Source organism: Hydra vulgaris, chromosome 08 (genome assembly GCF_038396675.1).
Source record: "Hydra vulgaris chromosome 08, alternate assembly HydraT2T_AEP".
NCBI lineage: Eukaryota > Metazoa > Cnidaria > Hydrozoa > Anthoathecata > Hydridae > Hydra > Hydra vulgaris.
The window spans coordinates 55,005,668-55,030,126 of record NC_088927.1 but is presented as its reverse complement, the minus strand read 5'-3'; the positions used below and the strand labels follow the sequence as shown (position 1 = coordinate 55,030,126).

General features: G+C 28.3%; 1 protein-coding gene and 1 long non-coding RNA gene across 4 annotated transcripts; one reads left to right on the top strand and one right to left on the bottom strand.

Moving 5' to 3' along the window:
* Positions 1–13,868: 13,868 nt before the first annotated feature.
* LOC136083993 (uncharacterized) lies at positions 13,869–14,881 on the top strand. 3 transcript variants are annotated; one of them, XR_010640272.1, is made up of 2 exons: positions 13,869–14,423; positions 14,560–14,881. It is a non-coding gene; the product is annotated as an uncharacterized LOC136083993 (long non-coding RNA). The 3 variants fall into 3 exon arrangements; XR_010640271.1 differs by having other exon boundaries at positions 13,869–14,472; XR_010640273.1 differs by having other exon boundaries at positions 13,869–14,485.
* A 3,520-nt stretch (positions 14,882–18,401) lies between these two features.
* LOC136084376 (intraflagellar transport protein 140 homolog) lies at positions 18,402–24,442 on the bottom strand. The gene is made up of 4 exons (XM_065804392.1): positions 24,210–24,442; positions 19,329–19,495; positions 19,017–19,158; positions 18,402–18,813 (listed from the first exon to the last, which is right to left on the bottom strand). The coding sequence occupies exons 2-4, from the start codon at positions 19,352–19,354 to the stop codon at positions 18,631–18,633; spliced, it is 351 nt and encodes a 116-aa protein (XP_065660464.1). The 5' UTR covers positions 19,355–19,495; positions 24,210–24,442; the 3' UTR covers positions 18,402–18,630.
* Positions 24,443–24,459: the final 17 nt, after the last annotated feature.

Below are 24,459 nucleotides of genomic sequence, written 5' to 3'. Positions count from 1 at the left end.
ATATAACAGGTTAAACTTGTGAGACTAGTTAAAGTAAAATTAGAAATTTGTTTTAAGGTACCGGTATTAACGTTAAAGATATTAACGATCAATTAAAAACTGAGCTAAGAAAGTAGCTAAAAGTATAAACATTGTTTGTTCTGACTGTTTTGTGATAAATTAATTATACTGTGTATGAAATTTGAAATATTATGTTAGTGTTTTTAATTAGTATGTTGTACTTTTTTCCTCTAATCGATCTAAATTAGTGTAACCCTATGCTCCTTTTTTGAATTCATAAAAAGAGTATCTGAAATAATTAGTGCTTTAGACTTTGCTAAATAGCGAGAATGAGTTTTAGTTGATGGAACTAGAGATAGTAGCTCCTTTGAGCAGTGATTATGATAGTATTTGTAGATAAGAAAAGAGATATTTTGCGACAACATTACAACGACGGGAGAGAGACTAAAGCTTCCCAAATTGAGCAGGTCCAATGGTCCGTGTCCGCTTTAGCGTCCGTTAAAGAGTTTGTAAACAAGTGGTTTCTTTTAAAATTTTTTGAACCCTTTAAATTTGTCCCCTCGACAAACGAGGGGGCAAATTTTAGTTATCATCTCGCTTGAAGGGGGCTCCCTCCTCTTCCCTGCCCCGCCCCTCTCTATATCTAGAAGCGCTAACATTTTTTGACTAAATTCTTTAAAAAGCTACACCCGCGCCTGAAATATATATATATATATATATATATATATATATATATATATATATATATATATATATATATATATATATATATATATATATATATATATATATATATATCTATATATATATATATATATATATATATATATATATATATATATATATATATATATATATATATATACATATATATATATATATACATATATATATTATTAGGAAAAAAAAATTAAAGTGGTGGTATGATGATAAAATTGATTAATAGCAATATGATATTAAATGTGTCATAATGAAGATGTAACACTTTGTAAAGATCTTGTTATGTGGTAACTTTAACATATTCTAAATGAAAAAATGTAAAAATATCAATTTTGTATAATTTCTAATAAAATTTTAAAAATAAACAAGACTTATTATAGCAGAACTTACGAACATTTATTATAATAAGTTATACATTTATTACGACAAAGTATTTTGACTGTAACTGTATTTTGTAATAACACTATGAAATTTTAATGTTAAAATATTGTCAGGAAAGCTGTATATGAAATACTATATATATTAAATATAATATTTTTAAAAATATGGCTGAAAAATTCAGCAAACAAAAATTTTTAATAAACCTACTTTTCCTAAGGGAGAGCTCGCTTAGGAAAAACAAGTTTAATTTCATGTGTTCACGACGTTTCTTTCCCAGGTTTTATGATATTCTTTATTTAATAAACTCAAGGTATCGCATTTATCTATAAAGCACTTAAAGCCAATTGAAAATTACCAAACCTTAATAAAAGTAAAATGAGCATTGCACACATTTAAATCAAATATTTAAATTTTGAATATATCGAGCATATCACGTTTATTTCCGTAAACAGGAGGTTAGTTGTAGGGTTTCTCAAACGGGATCCCGTTTTCCCGGGAACCCGGGGATAAAAGTGGCAGTGGGATTTCCCGGGATATCACTCTTTTATCCCGAAACATAATTTTTATTAACTTTACATATGATAACTGTTTGAACTATTTCGACCAAAAATAAGAAAAATATTATCGCATTTAGTTGTGTTTTATGTGTTCATATCTTATATTAAAACCTAGCACAACAAGAAATGTTATTGAAACTTAAACTATTTAATTCAAGGAATGTATTGCAATTTAAAATGCGACGTTTTCTTTTTTCTCGTTATTATAAAATATGAGGGAAAAAAAGAAAAGATTTCCTGCGACAAAAACAGTAAGTTTGATTTTTGAACTTCTAAATTATTGAAAAGTTAAACTTTTTCTGTATTGAATTATTGAAATATTTAATAATTTTTGTATTTAAAAAACGGCAAACAAAGACATTTAAGTCATACGTATGATAGCATATATATACGTAAAAAATATTTATAACTTTACATTTAGTTGTTTTACAATTCAATTTAGTTATACCATGTCAATTGTAAGTGGATCGAAAGCATGGTAGTATTTTTTTAAAGAAAATCTTGCAAATCTGCAATTTGAAAAAAATGCAACGTAAAGTTAATGTTAAAAGGAATTTCGGACAAGCGGGCTCCTTCGTCATTCAAAAAACGCACATAAAGATTTAAATTTAAATATGAAGTGTCAACATGAAGATACTGGTTCGGAAATTAAAATTGTACAAAAGAAAATCACATAATTTGTTAAGCAGCAGATTATCGAGGAAATTGTGTCAAAGCTAGTAACGGTGGGTGGCTTCTCAATAAATGCCATAACAAAAAGTGAATTCATTAAATAATCATTGTCTGAAAAAGGATTTTATAACCAAAAAATCCATCCCATGTTATGAGTATGATAAAAAAATAATATGATTTAGCCAAAAAAACTGTGGTTTTAGAGTTGATAAAAGAAATATCTAGCGAATCGCAATTTTCTTTATCGTTAGATGAATACGTGTTTAAAAAACTGACGTTATTTAAACGTAAATTTACACTTATTAACAAAGTTTTGAAACCTGGGAATGACTCCGATAGCTGGATCACTTCCTGTAGAAGAAGTTGTTGATCTGGTTGAAAATAAACTGTCAGATTTCAATTTATCAATTAAAAAGCACATCATAGCTAGTGTCACTGACGGAGCATCCGTAATGAAAAAATTTGGACGGCTAAGTGGTATTGAACATCAGCTGTGTTATGCCCACGGACTTAATTTGGCAGTATGTGATATTCTTTACAAAAAGTCAAACTCTTCAGCAAAATATATTGAATTTGAATCGCAGTTTACGATTAGTTTGATGATGTATTTGACTGTAGTGATGAGTCATACAGCTCAACAGGCATTACGTTTATTGATGATTTACAAAATAGCGTAAATATAGCCTTAACAATTCAGATGGTTCGACAAGTGGTACGAATGTTCCGCAAATCACCTTTTAAAAATGACGTTTTACAAATCAACGTAAAATCTATGTTTCATAAATTACTAAAGCTGATATTAGATGTCAAAACAAAGTAGAATTGACTTGTTGCAATGCCAGAAAGAAGCTTTAACTAAAAACATGTATACTAAAAGCAATGATCGATTTAAAAGAAGTTCTGAATATCTCCGAAGATGAATATGCAATTATGAACGCCATAACAATTTCTCGGCAATCGATAAAAGTTGGAATAGAAAGACTTGGTAAAAGTAATGCTACTCTACTTGGCGCAGAAGGTTTAATGATATTCATCTTAGACGATTTGGCGGAGAAAAAAAAATTTGATTACAAATAAACTGCTTAAATCTGTTCAGCAGAGAATTAAAGAACGCAGAAATACCAATTTAATTGGACTACTAAAATTTTTAAACAACCCAATTAGCCATAATCAGGAACTAAATATCAACTACAAACTACTCTTACCGTCAAACATGCATTAAAAGCAGCGAAAAAATTTTATACCTGGTTGTGCATAGAGGATGCTAGGACTAGTTCATCAAATAATGAAATAGTTGTAATGAGTCGTGTTAAAAAAGCATGGTTTTTCACCCGTCAATACCTTAACCTGTTGCTCCCAAATTTATTAGGCAAAAATATTTTGACACTTGAACAAAAATTGGATGCAAATATTTGAAATGTCAAATAAGTAGAAAAAGCAGCTCTAGAAGACATTAGCAATTTAAAAAGCCTCACAAAAGAAATCAAACTTTATAAGGCAACTGGAAAGCGTAGCGAAAGTTTAGAAAGAATATACTCCACATTAATGACCATCAATCCGACATCAATTGAATCAGAATGAGCTTTTTTTGCCGCGAGTCTATTTATGGGAAAAATTCGTTTACGATTAAGTGACAAATTAAACCGCTTGATATTATATTCAAAATAATGCCGGCAAATCCCGGTAAATTCCGGGATAAATAAGTTACACACCGGGAATCCCGGGTTGCTAAATTTACGGGAAATGAGAAACCCTAGTTAGTTGTAAATAAAAAAAAAACTTCGCAAAACTTCAACAAAAAATACGCATTATATTATTTTATATATCGTTAATGATGACAGATACTAAAGTAGAATATTTAATATTTAATTTATTAAACTTATTTAAAGTTATTTTAAGCTAACCTATTAGATGAACCACTGATATATAAATAACAAATGGATAGTAATAGGTTATATAAATTGAAAAATATATGCAAACTGCAATTTATGGAAAAAACTTACTTCTCAGCAATTCTGCGACTAAAAAGTTTTTTTTTTTAAAGTAATACGAAGTATTATAGAAGGTTTTTTAAAAAACTTGGGGCCTGAACGAATTTTTAATGGAAGAGGGAGGGGGAACCTTCTCTCTATAGAAAGAAGGTGCTAGATCTAGACCTAGCCACCACACTGCCTTGTGCTTAAACTAAAATAAGTTTCTTATCCATAGGTAACGCTGTACTAATAGTTTCTTACAATTTTTTGGGGTATTGAACTAGTTTCTTATAAAAAAACAATTTGAGTAATTAAAATTGTACTTTTTAAAAAGTTTAAAATACAAGTTTAAAGTACTTCAAACAACTGATAATCATTAAAAATATGTACAACGTGACGTTTATTAAAAGCACACCTTTTAACAATATATATTTTAATTGGTTAATATTCTTAAAATAAAGGTTTTTTCAACGTTATTAAATCAGCGTACCCTTAGGTCTCCGAGAAAATCGTAAAAACTTTTCCTAAAATCCCATTTAAAAAATACATTTAAATATCACAAATATATTTAAAAACTGTACAAAAATAGTTATACAATTTATTTCGCTAATAAGCAAAAAGCAAAATATGAATATTAATGTTAAAGTTGTATAATGCTTGTTACAAATGCTGTTAAAATTAAGTTTAAATTATTAACAAATTTATTAAGTTAAATAAGAAATCAAATTTATTTTTTAAATAAGAAATCTAGCAAACGTACTTGTACTGGGAACTATTTTTATTTTAAGGTTCAATCTTTTTCAAATATACTTTTTTTTTTTTTTAAGTTTGTTTTAGGTGCCCTAAGCAACCCTTTACGGTTTTGTTACAGAACACCGCAGATAAGGGCAATTAATAAGAAGTTCATGCCTCCTTCTTAACCGATATAGAAAAACTTGCCCAGAGGTGGGTTTCGAACCCCGGATCGCTAGAGTCTGAGACAAGTGCGCTACCCACTGCACTACACGCCTGCAATACTAAAGGTGTGTGTGTGGCGGGAGGGGGAGGGGGAGGGGTTAAAAAGAGGGTGGGTGGGAAATTGGTTAATGATACATGTTTCCAAACTTTTGAAGTTTAAAAACTAAATTAGGTCTTTTATAGGTTGTAAAATGTTGTTAGTGACTGTAATCTGACTATCTTTTACTTTTCTCAGAATTAAATTTTTCTCATAATTTTTTCTCATAATTTCTTTTAATTTTTCTCACAATTTCTCATAATTAAAACAAAAGTGAACTTCAAAGATAAAATTTAATGTTATTTATTTTTAGGGGGTAAAAATAATTAAAAATGGTATATTTTTAGCCAATTTTGCCCAAATTATGCTTTTTAAATACTGTAAAATGTTATTAATGGCTGTTATTAGTCAATCTTATTCTGATTCTTCATGAATAAAAGAAAACCTAAAAGATCAAGTTTGATACTACATTTTTAGGGGGTAATAATAATTTAAAATTGTTGATATTTAGTCAATATTGCATAAATTAGGCCTTTTATAAGCTGTAACGTTATTAAAAACTGGTATCTTTCTTTTTCTTATTTTTCATGATCAAGTTTAAAGCAGGGGGTAAAAGTTAAAAAAAAAACAGTTTTTTAGCTAATATTGCACAAATTAGGTCATTTATAGGCTGTAAAATGTTGTTATAAAATAAAATTACTTTTAAAATTTTATCTATTTCTAAATTTAAGTAAAAGTTAACCTTTTTGACAAGGCAAAAATGTGCACCGCATATTTTTTTAATAAAAGAATCTGTTGTGCAATGGTTAGAGCGTTTTGCCCCTAATTTCCCTAAGAATTTAAATTTATTTACCAATAATGGTTCCTTCAATTAATTTAGAAAATCAAACATGGGCCCTGAATATTTTATATAAATTCCTGTTTGGTAATTTGTCAATCCTACTGTAATTTCATGTTTTGTGTAGCATATGCATAACGTGCTGTTAAAAAAGTAAGTAGACATCGCACAGATTATATTGTTATGTAACATGCATGGACGGGATGCTCCTAATTAATTGTCTGGCCGGTAAAACATATTTAAACAGTCCGCCACTGTAGGTACTTTGAGATTGTGAAAAACTCTCAAGGGTTATGCAGCTGGGGTTTCGGATTTCAATAATTGAAGGGTAGTTAAGGCCTTTTAGGCTAAAATATGCTTCTGCACTCATTAGTATACACCTGACCAATATAAAGGCCTCTATTTATTATATCTTTAAAGTCCTTAAATAACCTTAAAAAGATTTTTCTTTATTGTCTTTTTATCTTCTAGAAAATTTTATTGAAGTGATTGTATTACTAATTCTAAGCAAATAAATCTTTGATGATTTGAAATCGTATAAAAATTTATGTTGTCAGGGTGTTAACCCGGAATATAATTTTTACAAAATTTTTGGAATTATTATTGAAATTGTCGTATTACCACTACGCAACAAAAATCAGGGCATAGAGCCCATAGAAAATTTAGTGGCCAAGACGGTCCAGTTAGGCTAGCTTACACCCTGGTGATATACGCAAATATATACTATATCATTTGGCACTTTGCTATTTATTTAAAATGAAAGATTTTTTATAAAAAGTTATGAATTTCTCCGTAATTCTAATTATATTTTAAAAAAATTCTCCCTACTTCTCCTTATTTTAATTATTGGTAACCCTGACTAATGAAATATACTGTAACTACACAGAGGAGTTACACTGATTTACAGTAAAGCGTTCACACTTTTATATGCAATCAAAATATACGCAAAATAACATTAATGGAAGACTTTATAAATAAATTATGGAAGAGTTTTTAAATAAGTGACAAAATTAAAAATGATTTTTTTTCTTTAGATATCTGGATTGTGCAACAGCTGTTTGATCTTCAGCCTAAAATTATTCATATCTCTAATTGTAAATAATTTGTTAAAAAGATGAGTCTTTTTTCTTTTAAAATTAATAATTTGGAAAGATTAGTTCTACATCTAGAGATCTCTGAATTGACTTTAAATTTCTCAAAATTAATCGATGAAGGCAGTGCTGCCAAAGTATATAAATCATCTATTAAAGGAGAGTAATTAGCGGTAAAAGTATTCAAGATACAGTTTGCAAAAAAACGAACTTTAACAGTATGAAATGAACTGAAGCAATTTGAACATACAAATATAGATAACATTATTGGTTATAGTCTTAGACCGTCAGCTCTATGTTTGGAAGTATTCTGTGTGAAAGTCCACAACACTCATGTCTATTCTTTAAAGGAGCTTGTTAATATTTTTAACGGCAATAATTATTTCAATTTAAAGGAACAAACTTTGTATTTAACTAGAGCGTGCAACGGTATAATGTATCTCCATGAAAAAAACATCATTGATTGAGACATTAAGCCAAGTAATATGTTGGTAAGTGGCTCTATCAAAAATTTTACAATAAAAATATCAGATTTTGGTGATATGACCACAATAAAAAATACAATCACATCCAATTTTAACAACTATTTAAAAGGATTAACAGTTTGCTATGTGGCACCAGAACTTTTAGACCGAAATCCAAAACTTTCAGTGTATACTGATATTTATGCATTATCAATTTCAAGTTTTGAAATTTATTCAAACTTATGTTCACCATGGGAAAATCATCTTATTTTCAACGACGTTTTTCTTCTCCAGGCACTCAAAAACAACGAAAGGCCTGATCCTGATTTACTCAGTGTTCTGTACTAAGACAATGACAAAGAAATAAAAATAATAACAAAAGCAATACAGTTGGCCTGGAAATCATCGCCAGAGGAAAGAATATCCACGAAAAATGTAAATGTTTATTTTTAGTTTGTTACTGTTAAATATTTTACCTATTAAGAGTCCAATATGCTTTCTAAAAACATCATTTCCTACCAGAGTTAGCAATTCCACGGCTTAACAAAAAACATTTGACGTTTGACATAAAACGCATAACTTTTATAAAACTTGCTCTCTTATATCTTTTCGCATGGTTAAACAAGCGAAAAGATATAAGAGAACAAAATTTATAAACCCTTACTAATGTTTTAACAAATTTTTAATAACACAATAAAATTTTAAATGTTAAATAACACAATTTTTCAAAACCGATATTTTTTTTTTCAAAAATAGTAAAGGTTCGGTTGCCGAACCGTTCGGTGTTCGGTAAAATTTCATGGCCGAACGTTCGGACTCGTTGTTCGGCCAAAAACCGGGTTCGACGCATCCCTAATAAATATGGAAAGTTTCATAAGATACAAGGTTTTTTGCATCATTTAGTGTTATTCAACCTCCTTCCAACGATATATAGAAAGTACTAAGCTTTGTATTGCTTCGTTTATATATTATCCATATCTTTAGACCACTTTTCATTAAAAAACTTGTCGCGGGAAGGTTTTTTTAAAACGAAGCTTTTGAAGGCAAAGATTCCTTAGAACTTAAACACATCTAATTTTTATGAAACTTTTCATATTTATTAGGGATGCGCCGAACCCGGTTTTTGGCCGAACACCGAGTCCGAACGTTCGGCCATGAAATTTTACCGAACACCGAACGGTTCGGCAACCGAACCTTTACTATTTTTGAAAAAAAAAATATTGGTTTTGAAAAATTGTGTTATTTAACATTTAAAATTTTATTGTGTTATTAAAAATTTGTTAAAACATTAGTAAGGGTTTATAAATTTTGTTTGAAAAATTATAAAGTAACTTTGAAAAGTTAATTTATTATTGGATGATTGTTTGTGGTGTAAAGAAAATAAATACTAATATTTGTAGTGTAAATAAAAAGATTAACGATTTTTTTTTTGAAAAAAATAATTAATACAATTATTAAAGTTAGGTAATATAAATAAATGTATAACCTGTAACGTATTGGACAAAATAACAAAATATGTAACATGTTGGTTATATTTTAAGATATATTTACAGTTTAAGTTTAAAATGCTTTATTTTCGGTCGAACTCCTTTTTTATAATTTAGAAAAATATTTTAATCTTGTAAAAGTATAAAACAATGTCTTCTGAAAAAAATGTATTTTAAAAGTACTGTGTGGAAATACTTTAAAGTTTCTAAGAAAGACATTCGTTTTTTTATCTGCCTACTATGCAAAGTAATACTCTCTAGAGGTGGAAATTGTCCAAAGACATTTATCACTAGTGTAATTAGGCGCCAATTAAAAAAAAAGCACCTTGTGGAGTATGTATTGGCTGAAAAAGAGTCTGATAGAAAAAAAATTATCGAAACAATGACTGTTTCTATATCAAGTGATTCGGAAATAAAAAAAACAATTAACATTAGTAGAGAGTATTAATAAAAAAAGGTTGTGGAATATTAATGACCATAGAGCAATCAAGATTCACATTTGCATTGGAGAAATGATGGCATTGGATATTCAACCATACACAATTGTAGAAGATCTTGGTTTTAGAAATCTAATTGAAGTGATATGCCCTAAATACCAAATACCTAGTAGGAGTTACTTTAGTGAAAATATTGTTCCACAAATATATGGTAATCTGTTTAATTTAATCAAAAGTAATATATCTTCTGCCAGTTATATCTCCCTTACAACTGATACTTGGACAGCAAATAGTTTAAATGTTGCTTTCATAAGCACACTGGCTCAATAATGAATTTTCCCAACAGATAACAGTACTCAGAGTTAAGCATTTTCCAGAAAGTAACACAGGAAAAAATGTAAGTGAGTATTTACATAAAGGTTTGCTAAGTTTTGAAATTCCACACACAAAACTTCACATTGTTTTACGAGATAATGCTGCCAATATGGTGGCGTTAGAGACCGTGGTTTTAAGTCATTTCCATGTTGTATACATACATAACAGTTATGTACACATGACTTAATGTTGTCGCAACAATCTGTGAAAGAAATTTTAGTTTGTTGCAGACGACTGGCAACACATTTTCATCATTCACCAACAGCAGCAGCAAAATTAGAAGCAATTTACATACAACTTGGTACAAATAAGCATAGGTTAATACAAAATGTTACTACAAGATGGAATAGTTCCTACAATATTATTGAAAGGATGATTGATCAAAGAGTTCCTTTGGCAACTTATACAGCTGATCATGCTACCCAATCAACATTAAATTCATTCCAATGGGGCTTATTAGATAAAGTTTTTCATATTTTAGAACCATTTAAAACTTTACCTGTTTAATCTCAGCAAACATGAGGCATTTTTTATCAGATGTTATTCCTTCGATTATGGCTCTTAAAGTATTTTTTAATCAAGCATTAGTTTATGAGACATTTTCAAGTATAAATACTTTAGTTGAACAGTTGAAAGACTCCGTAGACAAAAGACTGAGTATACTTTTACATGATAAGTATTTATGTCTTTCCACTTTTTGTAACCCTAGACATAAATTAATGTATCAAAAAGAAGATGAGAATGTAATAAAAAATTGTCTATATAAGCAGATGCAAGAAATGCAGCAACATAATTTAGAACTTGAATCCTCTGATTCTGATTGTGAAGAACCCACAGTAAGTGACACAAATGAAGTGTTTGTGAAACCAGCGTAACCAAAACTTAATGAATGATTTCAGCTAGTTTCCAAACTGACAACTATAAATGAATGTGACTCCAATTTTTCAATTACTAAAGATAGCAAAAGGTTTAAAATATCACACTCTAATGTGCAAATGATCAACGTGGAGATTGAAGAGTTTTTAAAACTCCCTCTTGTTATGGAAAAAGAAAGTCCTATTTTATGGTGGAAAAATTGTGGAAACTCTTTGAAAAATTTAAAGAAAATAGCTCAAAGGTTTCATTACATTTATTCTGTATTGAAAATACATAATAAAATTTAAACCAAGACTGTATTGAAATACATTTATGAAATCATATGTCCTTCTATGTTCAATTGATACGCTTTTTTTAATAAAAACTTTATCCATTTTAACTGTAGCTATGGTACGAGTTAAATTTTATATATATATTTAGATAAATGTATGACAAATTCAAAATTTGCATTTTTCGGCAAAACAACCGAACCTAAGGATTTGCATATATAAATTATGTGCATATATATGCTTTTCTTCGCGTATTTAATGATGTTACCTGTTTTGGTTTTTGCGTTTGTTTTGGTTACGTGGCTGTTTCACTCAATATAAAAACGAGCGTGACGTCATGAGTTTATCAAAAAAAAAAAGTATTTCCGCATAAAAAGTATAAAAATTCACAAACTTTAAATTAATAGTAACTTTTTTATATAAATGCTTTCATCTTGCAATTAAAAAAATATAAAAGATCTATCTTTCCTTGTTAAATAAATATTTACATTAATTGGTATAAAAATAAATATTGCCAAAATATTTTTAATAATTTAGAACCACTTTTCTAATTTTCGTATATTTTCCGGAAAACATGAGTTTGGGCCAACTAAGATTTTATAACATAGCTTTGTGCTTGATATTTGAAATTTGGAACACTTTACCCTAAATGTCCATTCTATCAGATTCCTGCGTCATCCTAAAGAATTTTTTACAAAAAGACTGTTTTTAAAGCATTTATATTTTTTAATTGATCGTTATTAAATGCAAAACGTAACTTTTTTGATGGATGACGTAAGTTAATGAAATTTCAACCTTTTATGCAAATGAAAATAAAAAAATTATTTTACGTGCCTTCAGCTATGTTATGAAATATGTTTTCAAAATGTTTTACAACTAATCTTGTTAGTTTTAGGCGTACATTTGTGTTGACGTTTTTTTGCGATGACGTAACCTTTATGCGTTACGTCCCAAACTATTTATCAACGAATATTCTTCAAACAACTGTTTCGGCGAGTCAATTTTTGAAGTATAAAAGTAAACAAAGTTACGCGGAATTTTTCTCTTTGGATTATCAAACTAATATCAGATAAGTTGTTAAATCCACTTTTATCTAGTGCATATATTTGTTAATTAATATTATTTTATTTGTTTTTATTATATTTATTAATAAGTCAATATTATTTTGATAACAATGTATTCAACTGAGAGGGAAATTCTAAAACAACATATTGGATGGAAAAATGGTTGGGAAGATAGGTGTAACTTTCCTTTTGTTAAGCGATTAATTAGGACAGATAAGATCAGTAACAATGTCATTTCCATTTTAATGACAGTCTTTAAAATGAGAGGTGATTTATTTAGTTTTATGAGTTTTTTTTTGCCAATTGATTTTGATATGCCTAGTCATGACGAGTTTGATAAAATGTGCCTAAAGTTAACACGCCAAAAAAAAAATATAAAAAAAATTTTAAAGCTATAAAAAATGAAAAATTTTTTAAAATGCAACTGTCGCAAGCTCCACCAAAAAAAAAAAAAAAAATCAGCAGATGCAGATGACTTTTTCACTTTAAATAACAGTCAGGAGCTACTGAATCAAATTGATCAATTAACTTCTGAAAATAAAACAAGTATGGAGCAAATAGAAAAATTTAAAATGCAAGTATTTAAGTTGGAAGCTGAAATTACAGATTTAAATTCTAAAAATAGGGCTCTCAACACACAAGTATGGAGCAAATAGAAAAATTTAAGATGCAAGTATTTAAGTTGGAAGCTGAAATTACAGATTTAAATTTTAAAAATAGGGCTCTCAACACACATAGTAACTCATTAAGTTCTCAATTAGAGACTATGAGTATTAGGCTAAAACAGGAGGAGCAGTTCCAACTTTTTTTTAAAAAAAAATTAAAACAGCACAGCGTAAATTTGCACCTGCTCGTGCCAAAAATGTAAGATTGCTAAAAATAATTAATATTGAAAAAAAAATTGCAAAAATTATGATTTAAGCCAGAACAGTTGCCAAATTTGCAAATGTTTTGCTAGTAGCGATAAGGATTTAGTTGTGGTTGATTCTTATTTAGACTACGACAACATTGGTTCCTCTGAATTATTTTGTGGGTTTAAATTAAGTAATCCACAGAATATATCAGTTAAAAAGCCAATAGTTAGTAAAAAATATACTTACATTAAGTTAGGAAATATTAAACCTTATTCTAAGTTAGGCAGGCATGCTGCAGCTAGACGATCTAAACTTGCTTTTATATTCCTTTGATTATTAGCTTGTTCAGATTTAGAAAGTGATTTGTCTATGTTGTTTACAAGTTAGTTACAAAAAATACAAAAAGTCCATGTTGTTTACAAGTTAGTAACTTAAAAAATAATAAAGAATAAAGATATGTAGTTTAACTAATTTTTTTCATTTTGATTTTGATAATTAATTATAATAATTATAATATTTAAGATTCAAACTTAGTTATAAGTTTCTTAGTTCAAGTGTAAAAAATAATTAATAGAAGTTGAGACCATTTAGCAAAAAATGCTGTCAAGTAACACTACAACTTAGAAACACTGCTTTACTGGCAAGGATAACAATCTTACTCTACACAATCCAAATTAAAACCACTTTTAAAACATAAACGCATTTTATAATCTATAAACATGTATAATTTTACTCACATTAACATACTTATTTATTTACTATTGAGTTTCATGCTTGCATTACAAATGAAAGTATCACACGAAAAATGCAAACTTATTTTTAATGTGCCACTATTTGTAAAATTCCATAAAACTATTGGGTTGCTAAGTGAAGAGGAGGGAGAGTGTATGCATAATAGCGTAAATAAGGAATTAAGACAGTTGCATTCAGTAAGAAATCAGGAGCAGAAGCTGCATCTTGTTTTAAAACGCTTTGAATTGCACAGCAAAGCTGATAGGAAGCTTCAAGCCTCTAAGGTGAGAAAGTGTGTTGTGTGTTCTGAGCGTGGCGAAAGTTCATTTTATAGACAAGGTCTTTGTCTTGTTTGTGGTCATCAAATTTAGTTAAAATATTTAAAAAATTAAAAACAGCAACAACAACAAAAAAAACTATTTACAAGTAAGATAAATTATATGAGATCTTTAATTTATATATAAGATAATTTTATTCTGTTCTAATATTTGTGTAATGTTAGTTTAAAATATTATTTTTTAATATATTGATTTTATATATTAGGTAGGTGCCCATTTTGTTCCTATCTTCAGAAGTTATATATACCTATGCAATACCTTTGCTCAGGTTAAAGAATGGAATACTAGTCTTGCATCAAATGTATGTAAAAATCTAGCTTTTATATATTAACTTGTGATCAGAGCAACTGGTATGTTGGTTGGGTATGATCTTGTATGTTTGTGTATTTAATTTAAAAAATGTATTGTCCTTCATTATATGTAACATTTTTTTATAGATATATTACATATCCATTCGATGTTTATCACCAGAAGTTAGTTCTACTTTTGCAGTACCTCTGCTCTACATACCTCCTCGCTGGTTAAAGAATGGAATATAAATCTCATATCAAGTTGGTGTAAAAATTTAGTTCAATAAATTAAGAATTTGTAAACGTTATCAAAATTTTGAGTGGAGCAATTGTTTTTCTGGTTTAGCATGAGTATGAATCTGATATCAATTGGATGTACAAAGATAGTTAACTACTTAAAGAACCTATCAGTAAACCAACTGATTATAAAACAGTTTTTAATGGGAATAAAAACAAATTTTCAAAAAAATTCAATTAGCTATTTGTATATTCAAACATTTTATTTACTGAGAGAAGAGACTATAGATTCAAGTGCTATAAAATAATTATACTACCAAAAGCGAGGTTAATTCAAAAACTTAAACTCAAATTTGGTCATGAATTATTTTATTAGACTTGGTGAGTGTTTATTTATTAACAACTTAACACCATATTATTAGAACTGTATGCACAGAAAAAAATAAATGCTTAAGCTTTAAATGTTTTAACTACATATTCCAAAATCGAAATCTGGCTTTATTTTGCAATGCAATGAACTTATTGGCTTAGGAAAATAAGTTTCTAAAACGAGAACTCCTAGGTTTAAAAATGTACTCTTTTAACAGCTAATCATCCTTTTAACTACATTTTTCATAACTTAGCGAAAAGTGCGGTTTGCTTTCAGACCTCAATAAAGTCTGTTTTAGCTATCCTTAAACAATTAAGTAAGATTTTTTTGTTTTTATAATGGTCAAACAATGGGTATATTTGAGAATAACTATCAGAAATAAATTTTTCTGATTTTTTTTTGATAAAAAGTAACAGCAAATTACTTGAATTCAGCCAACTTCATCATTTGTCGCGTTTTTTTAAACTTAAAGAAGTTTTTTTACTAATGCATTAAATGTCGTAAGATGAAACATTTTATTGGTATTTTTATTCTTTTTACAAAACAAAATTATCTTTAATATTTTAAAAGTTATAGAAGTTTTAGTAACACCCCTTAAGTCAATATTTTCAAAAAATAACAAGAAGCCGTTAAGCTCGGTTTGAAACAGCCGTGTCTGATGATGGTTTATACAAATTAGACCAAAATATCACAAAAAAGAAAAATTGGTTAGTACGATGTTTAGTTTAAAGATAGATCGGGAAGAAATAATTTAAGAATAGACGGATTACCAGAAAGTGTTAAAGAAACATGGAATAAAACTAAGGATAAAGATAAATTATTTTTAGCAAAGAAGTTGGGACTAAATGGAATAGAAATTGAACGAGCTCATCGAACCGGAGCAAAGTGACTCAGGACGATCAAAAAACGGCAAAAATTAGATAAAATTTGACATAAATTGTAAATAAATAATGTTTTATATCGAAATAATATTTTTTGGGTCAAAGATTTCAAATTTGTTGATAAACTTTTTATTTACGCGCAGCTTCGACGCGTATAACGCGCGTATGCGCGCGTTAAAGGTGACTATACGCGCACAAAAAAATTTTTCTTCAAGTTTTAGAATCTTTAAGACAAACACATTATTTTGATATATTGCGCTACTTAATATTTAAAAAAAAAAGGTTTTTAAACGATGTTGATATATAGAGAAAAAAAACTCTATTTTGTTACATTTATTTTATTATTTACATTACAATTAATTTAATAACTTCATCTGGTAACGGTTTTCCTCGATAGCTCTTATGTTTTCTAAAAGATATGCTAGATACTTTTGGATCTGATCTTACTAGAAGGTAGTGCATCTGATTCATCATTGTGTTTAACCTTGATATTTTTGCCACGTGCTTAAGTCTAGAATTTCTTATCTGTTTATTTAAACACTCCGATGCATCTTCCGAATATACCCCGATTGGCAAAGGTAATTAATGTGATATAGAAGAACTATGTTGTAGCAGTTTATGTACAGTAGGAGGCATAACATACCAGTCGTACAAACTCACTATACGTTTAGCTGTTTCAGTGCACTATAAATCTAATTCATTGATATTAATAGGATATCAACAAAATATGGTTATGAGAATATTATGCAATCTTTCAGTTATATCACAATCAGCTTTAGTAATTTCATAAAAAACGTCATTATTTTTAAATGCTCTTCTGGCAGTATTGCCGTCATTGGTATTTCCAGACCCAGTTTTAGGCATGTCAACATAAAGGCTCACAGTGTGATCTAACATGCTTTAAATAGAACACTTTGCAGAAATTTCAGAAAAGTGTATATTCTCAGGATAGCATTTCAATTTTTCCTCGAAAGTATCGTGCAAGGTAGGATAAATATGTACATTGTGTACAAGAGCTGAGTTTTTGATCATTTGATATTGTTTATCGCTAAGATTAGTGTTCATTTTTAACGCAAGAGCTTCCTCTACACTCATATTAATGGAAAGGTTTTAAGCAAAGTTTCATAAACTTTTTCTAACCTCTCTAAAACATTAAAAATATTGTTTTTTAAAATAGAGGCTTTTTTTTTTCTTCAGCAGCATTTGCACTTTTTGCAGAAGCTAAAAATAAAACTTAATGATGTTCAGTGGCAAGTTCTTTTATTTTTATTTTTTTGCTTCGCTCTTCATGAACACTCCATTGTTTATGGGGCCTTCCAGAACCAAAATGGCTATTTTAATTGTTCATAAGATTTCTTTGAAGCCAACGATTTTCTTTTTTGTATAAATGTATCATAATTTCGTCCACATTGTTTTAGTTTTTTCTTCACCTTTGAAATAAATATAACTAAAGCAACCTTTACTTTATTTAAGTTTTCTTTGCGAATTTCTTCAGTATTTTTTATTTCGTTAAGTAAATTCTTCCATAATCTTAATTTATCCACTCCTAATTCACGAGACTCGGAGGCGCAGCTTTAAAAGATCTCTGCTTCCTCAAGGCATATTTTAGGCAAATAAAACAATAATTCTATATTTGTTATTATTAAATGATATACCATATTAGAATGTTTCTGTATTAATTGAATTTGGCATAACTTTATATTTCATTTTTATTTTTAAAGAGAGTTTTTTTATGCAATAAATAACAATGAATTATCACAAATAAGTTATTTTTTATTTTATTTTATAGACATAAAAAAATTTAAAATATTTTCAGAATTAGACCGAATTTCGAAAAAGTTTAATTTCTAATTCCGAATTCCGATTTTTTTATTTTCGTCAAAATTTGCATTCCCTAATTTTAAGCTTAAGATATATTCCGCAATTAAAAACTTAAGTAATATTTCGCTGTTAAAAATACGCAATTTTTAACAATATAATATACAACTTTTAAAGGAATTAAAAAAGTAAAGTTTTTATTTTACCAGGTTCCAAAATATTCCGACTTTTTTTTTTCAAACGATTCTTATTGAAATAGCTCCTATTAAAAGAGATTTTGAAAAGAATTTTTCAACGATCCTTATCAAAATAGCTCCTCTTATAGGAGAAGCAATAATGATCGTTGATTTGAAATATTTTGTTTGGAACCTGGTAAAATAGAAATTTTACTTTTCGATTTTTTATACCCCTTAAGAATAACTTATTTTATAAATATGTCCTTAAGTACATTGATACACATCGGGAATCCCGGAATGTAAATTTAAAATAATGTTATGGACGTAAGACCGTACCTTATTCAAAATATTTGGAATATTGCATCAAAAGCAAGAACTTTTTTTTGAATTTATAACGTCAATTTAACATATTTAAATCTATTCGATTAAGCTTATTTAAATTGACTTCAGACACAAACCAAATAAGGAGACAGTGAAGTATAAAAAAGCTTCTTGGTATTTCTATATTATATATTTTGAATGTTTTAAAAATCTTTACTGAATATTCTTATTTACAACAAAATTTACAAATAAATTATAGTTTTTTTAATTTGTAAAGCTGTGTGTAAGTACGAGGGCGTGTATGGGCGCTTATCAACGTAACTAAAACTATTGAGGATTTGATTTTCTGTTATTTTTATGAGAAAAGAAAATCAAACCCTCAATGTACTTAATCCTAAAAAAAACGTTTTTATAACTAAATGTATCCATCCTCTTCATCTATCTCTTCTTCTGGCTCTTTATCTATTTCTTTGTCTTTAGTTGATTTTAATGCAATTCTAAGTTCTGTATATACTTTTTGAATATGCCCTTTAGAAATAACTTTTTCGAGTTTTACGGAAGGACAGCACTTGCGAAAATCTTCCATTAAATGATATGCCTAATAAATACTTTAGAAGTTTAACGAAAGAAATATTATGATGTGCATGGCAATAATATTATTAACAAATTACAAAAAATAATCTAGAATAATGACAATAACACTAACACCGTCACCTACAACATTAAGAACATCACAACTTCTACAAAACAATGCAATATAAAATTAACTACAAAAAACACTTAATAAAATATTATTTTTACTTTTTTATAGTTACGAACATTAACGTAATGCTCTATTAAGAAAGCGTAAATATGTTTAACTTGTACTGCTACATTAACATCCGGATCTTCTAAAAGCAATTCACAAGAGCTGACACTTTCATCAGGATTGCTCGAATACTCTCTAAAATACGCAATTTTTAGTTTTGACAACACAACCAAATTATATATATATATATATACATATATATATATATATATATATATATATATATATATATATATATATATATATATATATATATATATATATATATATATATATATAATAATAATAACGCTGAAAAAACTCACTTTCTCGCATGTATATATTTTTTCATGAGAGTTAATTTTGTTTTGATTAATGCAAGTTTTTCTTCTTGAACTGTAACATTTTTTGGTTTAGCTTTTGAAAGACACTTGTAAGCTTCAGTAAGTGCACCAAACACTTTTTCATAATTCTCAAACTCGTCTATCTCAACCTGAATAATAGTACATTTATATATGGGAATATCTCAAGAGAAAATTTAAACGTAAAAATTTATTAGTGATAAATTTCTGTCCACTAAATAATATTATTGTGCTTTTGAATTTTAGAAGAGTTAATTTTTTTTTTTCAAATTATTTGTGAATATATGTATATACTTTTTTATGTTAATTCACCTCCTCAAGGCCTAGAAGGCCGCTACAGTCAGGGTGGCTACTTTAGTTGTGGTTACAACCCTCTCCAAACTATATAACTTCCAAGCACAAACCTTGACAAAAAAGGCCATGTGGAGAAACAAGTTAAGCGTGGTACCACCAGGGAAGTGATGAGGATCAAACTCGAAATTTCTTGCTTATGAGGCAAGCGCTCTACCACTACCGCATGAAATCCCATATATGAAAATTCAACAAGTTTCCTGAACTTCAAAAACATCACTAATAGTAAATACTCATGTATTGCCAGCTTTTATTTTTATTTATATAGTTTTTAAATCTTAAATTACTATCTGTGAGAGATATTTAAGTTTTTAAAGACTTTTACTAAATTATTTTTTTTAGATAAAAGTTTAGACGGTAATATCTACCTGTCAGTGTCTAATTCAAGAAATTTTTTAGGGAACTACATATTTTTTAATGAGGCTATTTTCCACTTATTATCCCTGATTTATTGAAAAATCAGGATGAGAAGTATGTCTTTTGTATCTCACCCAGTGTGTCTTGACATTGAATAGAGTTGTTGTTTACTAAATGAACCAATGATAATTTTTTTTTTAATTGTGGTACATGATGGAAAATAACATGTACTTTTTGTGTGGCTGAGACAGGAAGATAACATCTTTTTTATACAACTCTCTAAAAAGCTTTATACAATCATTACTATTGAAATGCCCTCCATAATAAGGTCGAATTGGAATATGCAGTGATGTTTTGTTATTTGACAAAATGATTCACTACCCCAAGTAGCAAATGAAGCTCCATGGATGGAATAGCTTCAAACAAAAACTTGCTACCAGGAAACTCAAGCAATGTCTAATGGATAACATTCTTGAAATTTTTTTTCAATTATGTCTCCCCAGACACTGTCAACCACAGTAACCGTCTGGTTTAAAATCTCCCCACATCAGATTTTAATTTATATATACTTTTTTTTTTTTTTTTTCTTTGTTATTCACCTGCCCAAGGCCCAGAAGGACACTACAGACGAGGAGGCTACTTAATTGTGGTCATAACCCTCTCTCAACCCTATAACTCCGAAACACGAAACTTGACGAACAAGGGCGCCGCTTGGAGAAACAAGTTGAAGAAACTTAGTTACATATAGAATAATAAATAAGAAACTTAGTTACATATAGAATAATAAATAATTGATTACTTAAAACCTCCAGTTAATTGGAAAATGTATAAAATCAAAAAATAAAATTAATACTTTTAAGTTATAGTAATTATTCGCCATTTTCAAAAAAATAACTTTCATTCGTCGGCGGTTTTTGTTTTTAAACATTCTCTGGTGCACAACGACATAATGATAAAATGGAAGTCAGCAATAGATGTGCTGTTTGTTTTAAAACTTTTGGTAAAAAGTCATCAAAGCTTCATAAAATAACCAAAGCTGTTGAAGTAAAAATAAAAACTTTTATTTGGGACAGCTATGATTAGAGTTTAACCATCCTAAAGTTATGCGGTAGTGGTGTAGTGGTAAAGCGCTCGCTTCATAAGCAAGAGGTTCCGAGTTCGATCCCCACCTCGTCCCTGGTAGTACCGCGCTCAACTTGTTTCTCCGCGCAGCGGCCTTGTTCGTCGAGATTCGTGTTTCGGAGTTATAGAGTTGAGAGAGGGTTATAACCACTATCAAGTAGCCTCCTCATCTGTAGTGGCCTTCTTGGCCTTGAGGAGGTGAATAACAAAAAAAAAAAAAAAAAAAAATTTGTAGCAATTGTTATAAAAACCTTCAGTGTTTAGAAAAAAATGATAAAAAATACCTTAATAAGTGGCTAAACGAAATTTTTCAGATTAGTTATTAAACTGAATTAAAAATTATATTTATGACTACGTGTTAAATTACTTAAATTTATTTTGTTTTTAATAATTTTGTAAAAAGAAAGAACTGTGTCTCAATGAACCTCCATAAATTTGAAAGAAAAGTTATTTAGGCAGCTTATTTTAGCATATAAAATGCTATCTAAATAATGTGTTATACTATTTATATTACTAGTTTGTACAGTTTTATATAAATAGAATAATGGATTTAAGTAGTCTTTTTTAATTTACAAGGTCATTAAAATTCAGTTTTGCTCTACACCATAAAAAGTAAATTATTCTGAATTGAGAAATAATTTTTTTGTTTAGATAAACCATCAAGTTATCAGAAGAACTTCAGATGTTTTAGAAATATCAATAGATAACAAAATTATTACTTCTGAGTTAAGTAAAGATAAAAATGAAAGGATGTGTTTTATATGTTGTGGAATTGTTAAGCCGGGAATTATTCACCTTTGTCGAGATGGGATCAACAAGTACAGAACCTGTTGCTTCAAGTAACATAAGAACTAAAATGTAAAATGAAAATATTTTTAGAGGTAAAAAATATACAATTGCTACTCATGGGATATCATTGAGTATTGTAGCTGGGACTACAGACAAAAAAAGTAATCCTGTAAGATTAAATCAAGTGTATTTTGGAACAATTATGAAGCTTGTGAAATGTTTAGAACTATCCCAGTGACAAACCAAAAAAATGTGTTCCATATTTAGAAAGAATCTTGGGTTTCAAAGTAGTATCGAAGGAAATATATTTAAAAAATTAGAGACTTTAAAAGCTGAAATGAATGAACATTTTTTATGTAAAGAAGAAGAATTTTTTGAAGTTGGTGATATAGTTAATAAATCAATGGTTTATATAAAGCATATTGATGAATTTATACATGTTATAATCACCGAAAGAAATATTGACCCTCTTTCAACAATTATAAGGGTTGCTGAGGATTCTGGTCAAGGTTTTTTAAAAGTCACAATGAATGTTTTTAATCCACATGATAAAACTAGCAACCAACCTGACCTTAATGATGCTGGAGTGAAGCGCTGTTTTATTGTTGCTATTGTAGAAGGAATTTCTGAACACAATAGATATCTCAAGAAATTAGTTGATCCTCTTAATCTTCAAAATATTAGGATTCCTATGCATTTGATTTAAAGTGTGCCAACTCAATGTTTGGCATTACAAACCATGCTGGAAAAAATAGTTGTTTGTGGTGTGAAGGACAGAGTCTTTTGGATTGTGGAGTAAAATGAATTCTTGGTTCTCTTGATTGAGCAACACTATTTTGACAATAGTGTCAAAAAGTGTTGCTTCTTAAGTATTTTAATAGCATGTAAGATTAAGTATTGATAAAATTTAATACTATTTATGTAATTCTAAAGCTTAGTCTAGATATTTGTTCACATTAAATCGATTTATTATATTTTGTTAGTTTTTTATATCAATTTTTTTGCTATGTTATCTGCTAGAGAATATATGATCAAACACTTTTTAATACATTTATAATATAAGTATACACAATTATAGAGTAAATATAGGTTTACGCATCTGATAAATTTTATTTTTTCCTAAAATTATGTGAAACACATGAACTTCAATAATATTACCCATGTACCGCCCCACCCCTTTTAATCAAAAGTCAAAGTGTGTAAAATTTTTATTTTAACTATTTCTATGGAGGTTCTCAATACCCTTACTTAATTTAACTACTGTTTTATTTCTTAATAACAAAAAAAGAATTGGGTGCGGGGAGACTCTGAACCTGGCGGTCACAGTGCAGAACTTTATAATAATGAAATTTTATCACATAATAAAATAAAAAAAATAATTAATTAACTAGGAGCCTCGTGAAAAATGGCCATGTTGAACAACCTCTTAAAACAAACCGTTAATTAAACACTCTAGTGTGGTTGTTATTATCTCCTAAACTTTTATCCAAAAATTGTTTTATATTTCATTTTACACAAAATCTAACCGTAGAAGTAGAAAAAATACTTGAAATGAGTAAAAATATTCTTTCTGTTTGATTTTTATTTATTTCAAGTATTTTTCCTACTTTATTTATTTCTACTTTTATTGTTAGATTGTGTGTAAATGTAAAATGATAAAATGTAAAACAATCTTACATGTGAAAAATGTAAAAAATCCTATGTATAGGATTTTAAAACCACTTGATACAGATATTTACTGGAATATGTAATTAACCTTACAAAGGTTTTTATTGGATGTTTCCTTGGTATCAAATCCTAAAATATCAGGGACAATGGAATGAAATGGGAAGCTGTCCAAATTCATCCCTGTTTAAATTTACTCTATTTTTATTTTTATAAAAAAATTTTTTTATGTTAAAAAGCAAAAACTGAAAAGACATTACTTTTTTATGTTTATAAGATTTCAATATTTATTTAATGTTCATGTTTTTTTATTATAGAAAAAAACTAATTTATAATTAAAACAATATAAGAATAGTAAAGTGACTTTTAAAATATTTCATTTTGCTTAGCATAAATAAATTATGCATATTGGTATGATATATTATGAATTTTTTTTTCTAAGTTCACTCCAACCCTATAAATTCAACACAAATTTTATGGTACTTTATGGAAAAAAACACAACATGGAAACATTCTCACCCCACTCTTCCTTAATTCTCTTTGTAGAGTAAAAAAACAAACCTAAGCGCAAGACTCATAAAATGTTGATAATGATTCAAGAGCACATCCTTTAGTATAAAAACTAATGATATTTTTAAGAATTTCTGGATCTTTCTGCCAATCTAAAGACTGCAAATAGTTTGCAGCCATTACATATATTTCTTTTTGTCTTGATACACCAGCAAAAAACACTATCTTTTCTGTATCTCCTGATTTTAATAATGACTTCATAGCCTAAAAAATAAATTATAAACATATAACAAAACCAAAA

Excerpts from the sequence above, each read along its gene's own strand:
- LOC136084376 (XM_065804392.1), bottom strand. The coding sequence starts at position 19,354 with ATGAAAAAATATATACATGCGAGAAA. Across the intron at positions 19,159-19,328 it reads AAATATATACATGCGAGAAA|AGAGTATTCGAGCAATCCTG; the intron begins GTGAGTTTTTTC and ends TGCGTATTTTAG. Across the intron at positions 18,814-19,016 it reads ATGTTCGTAACTATAAAAAA|GCATATCATTTAATGGAAGA; the intron begins GTAAAAATAATA and ends AGTATTTATTAG.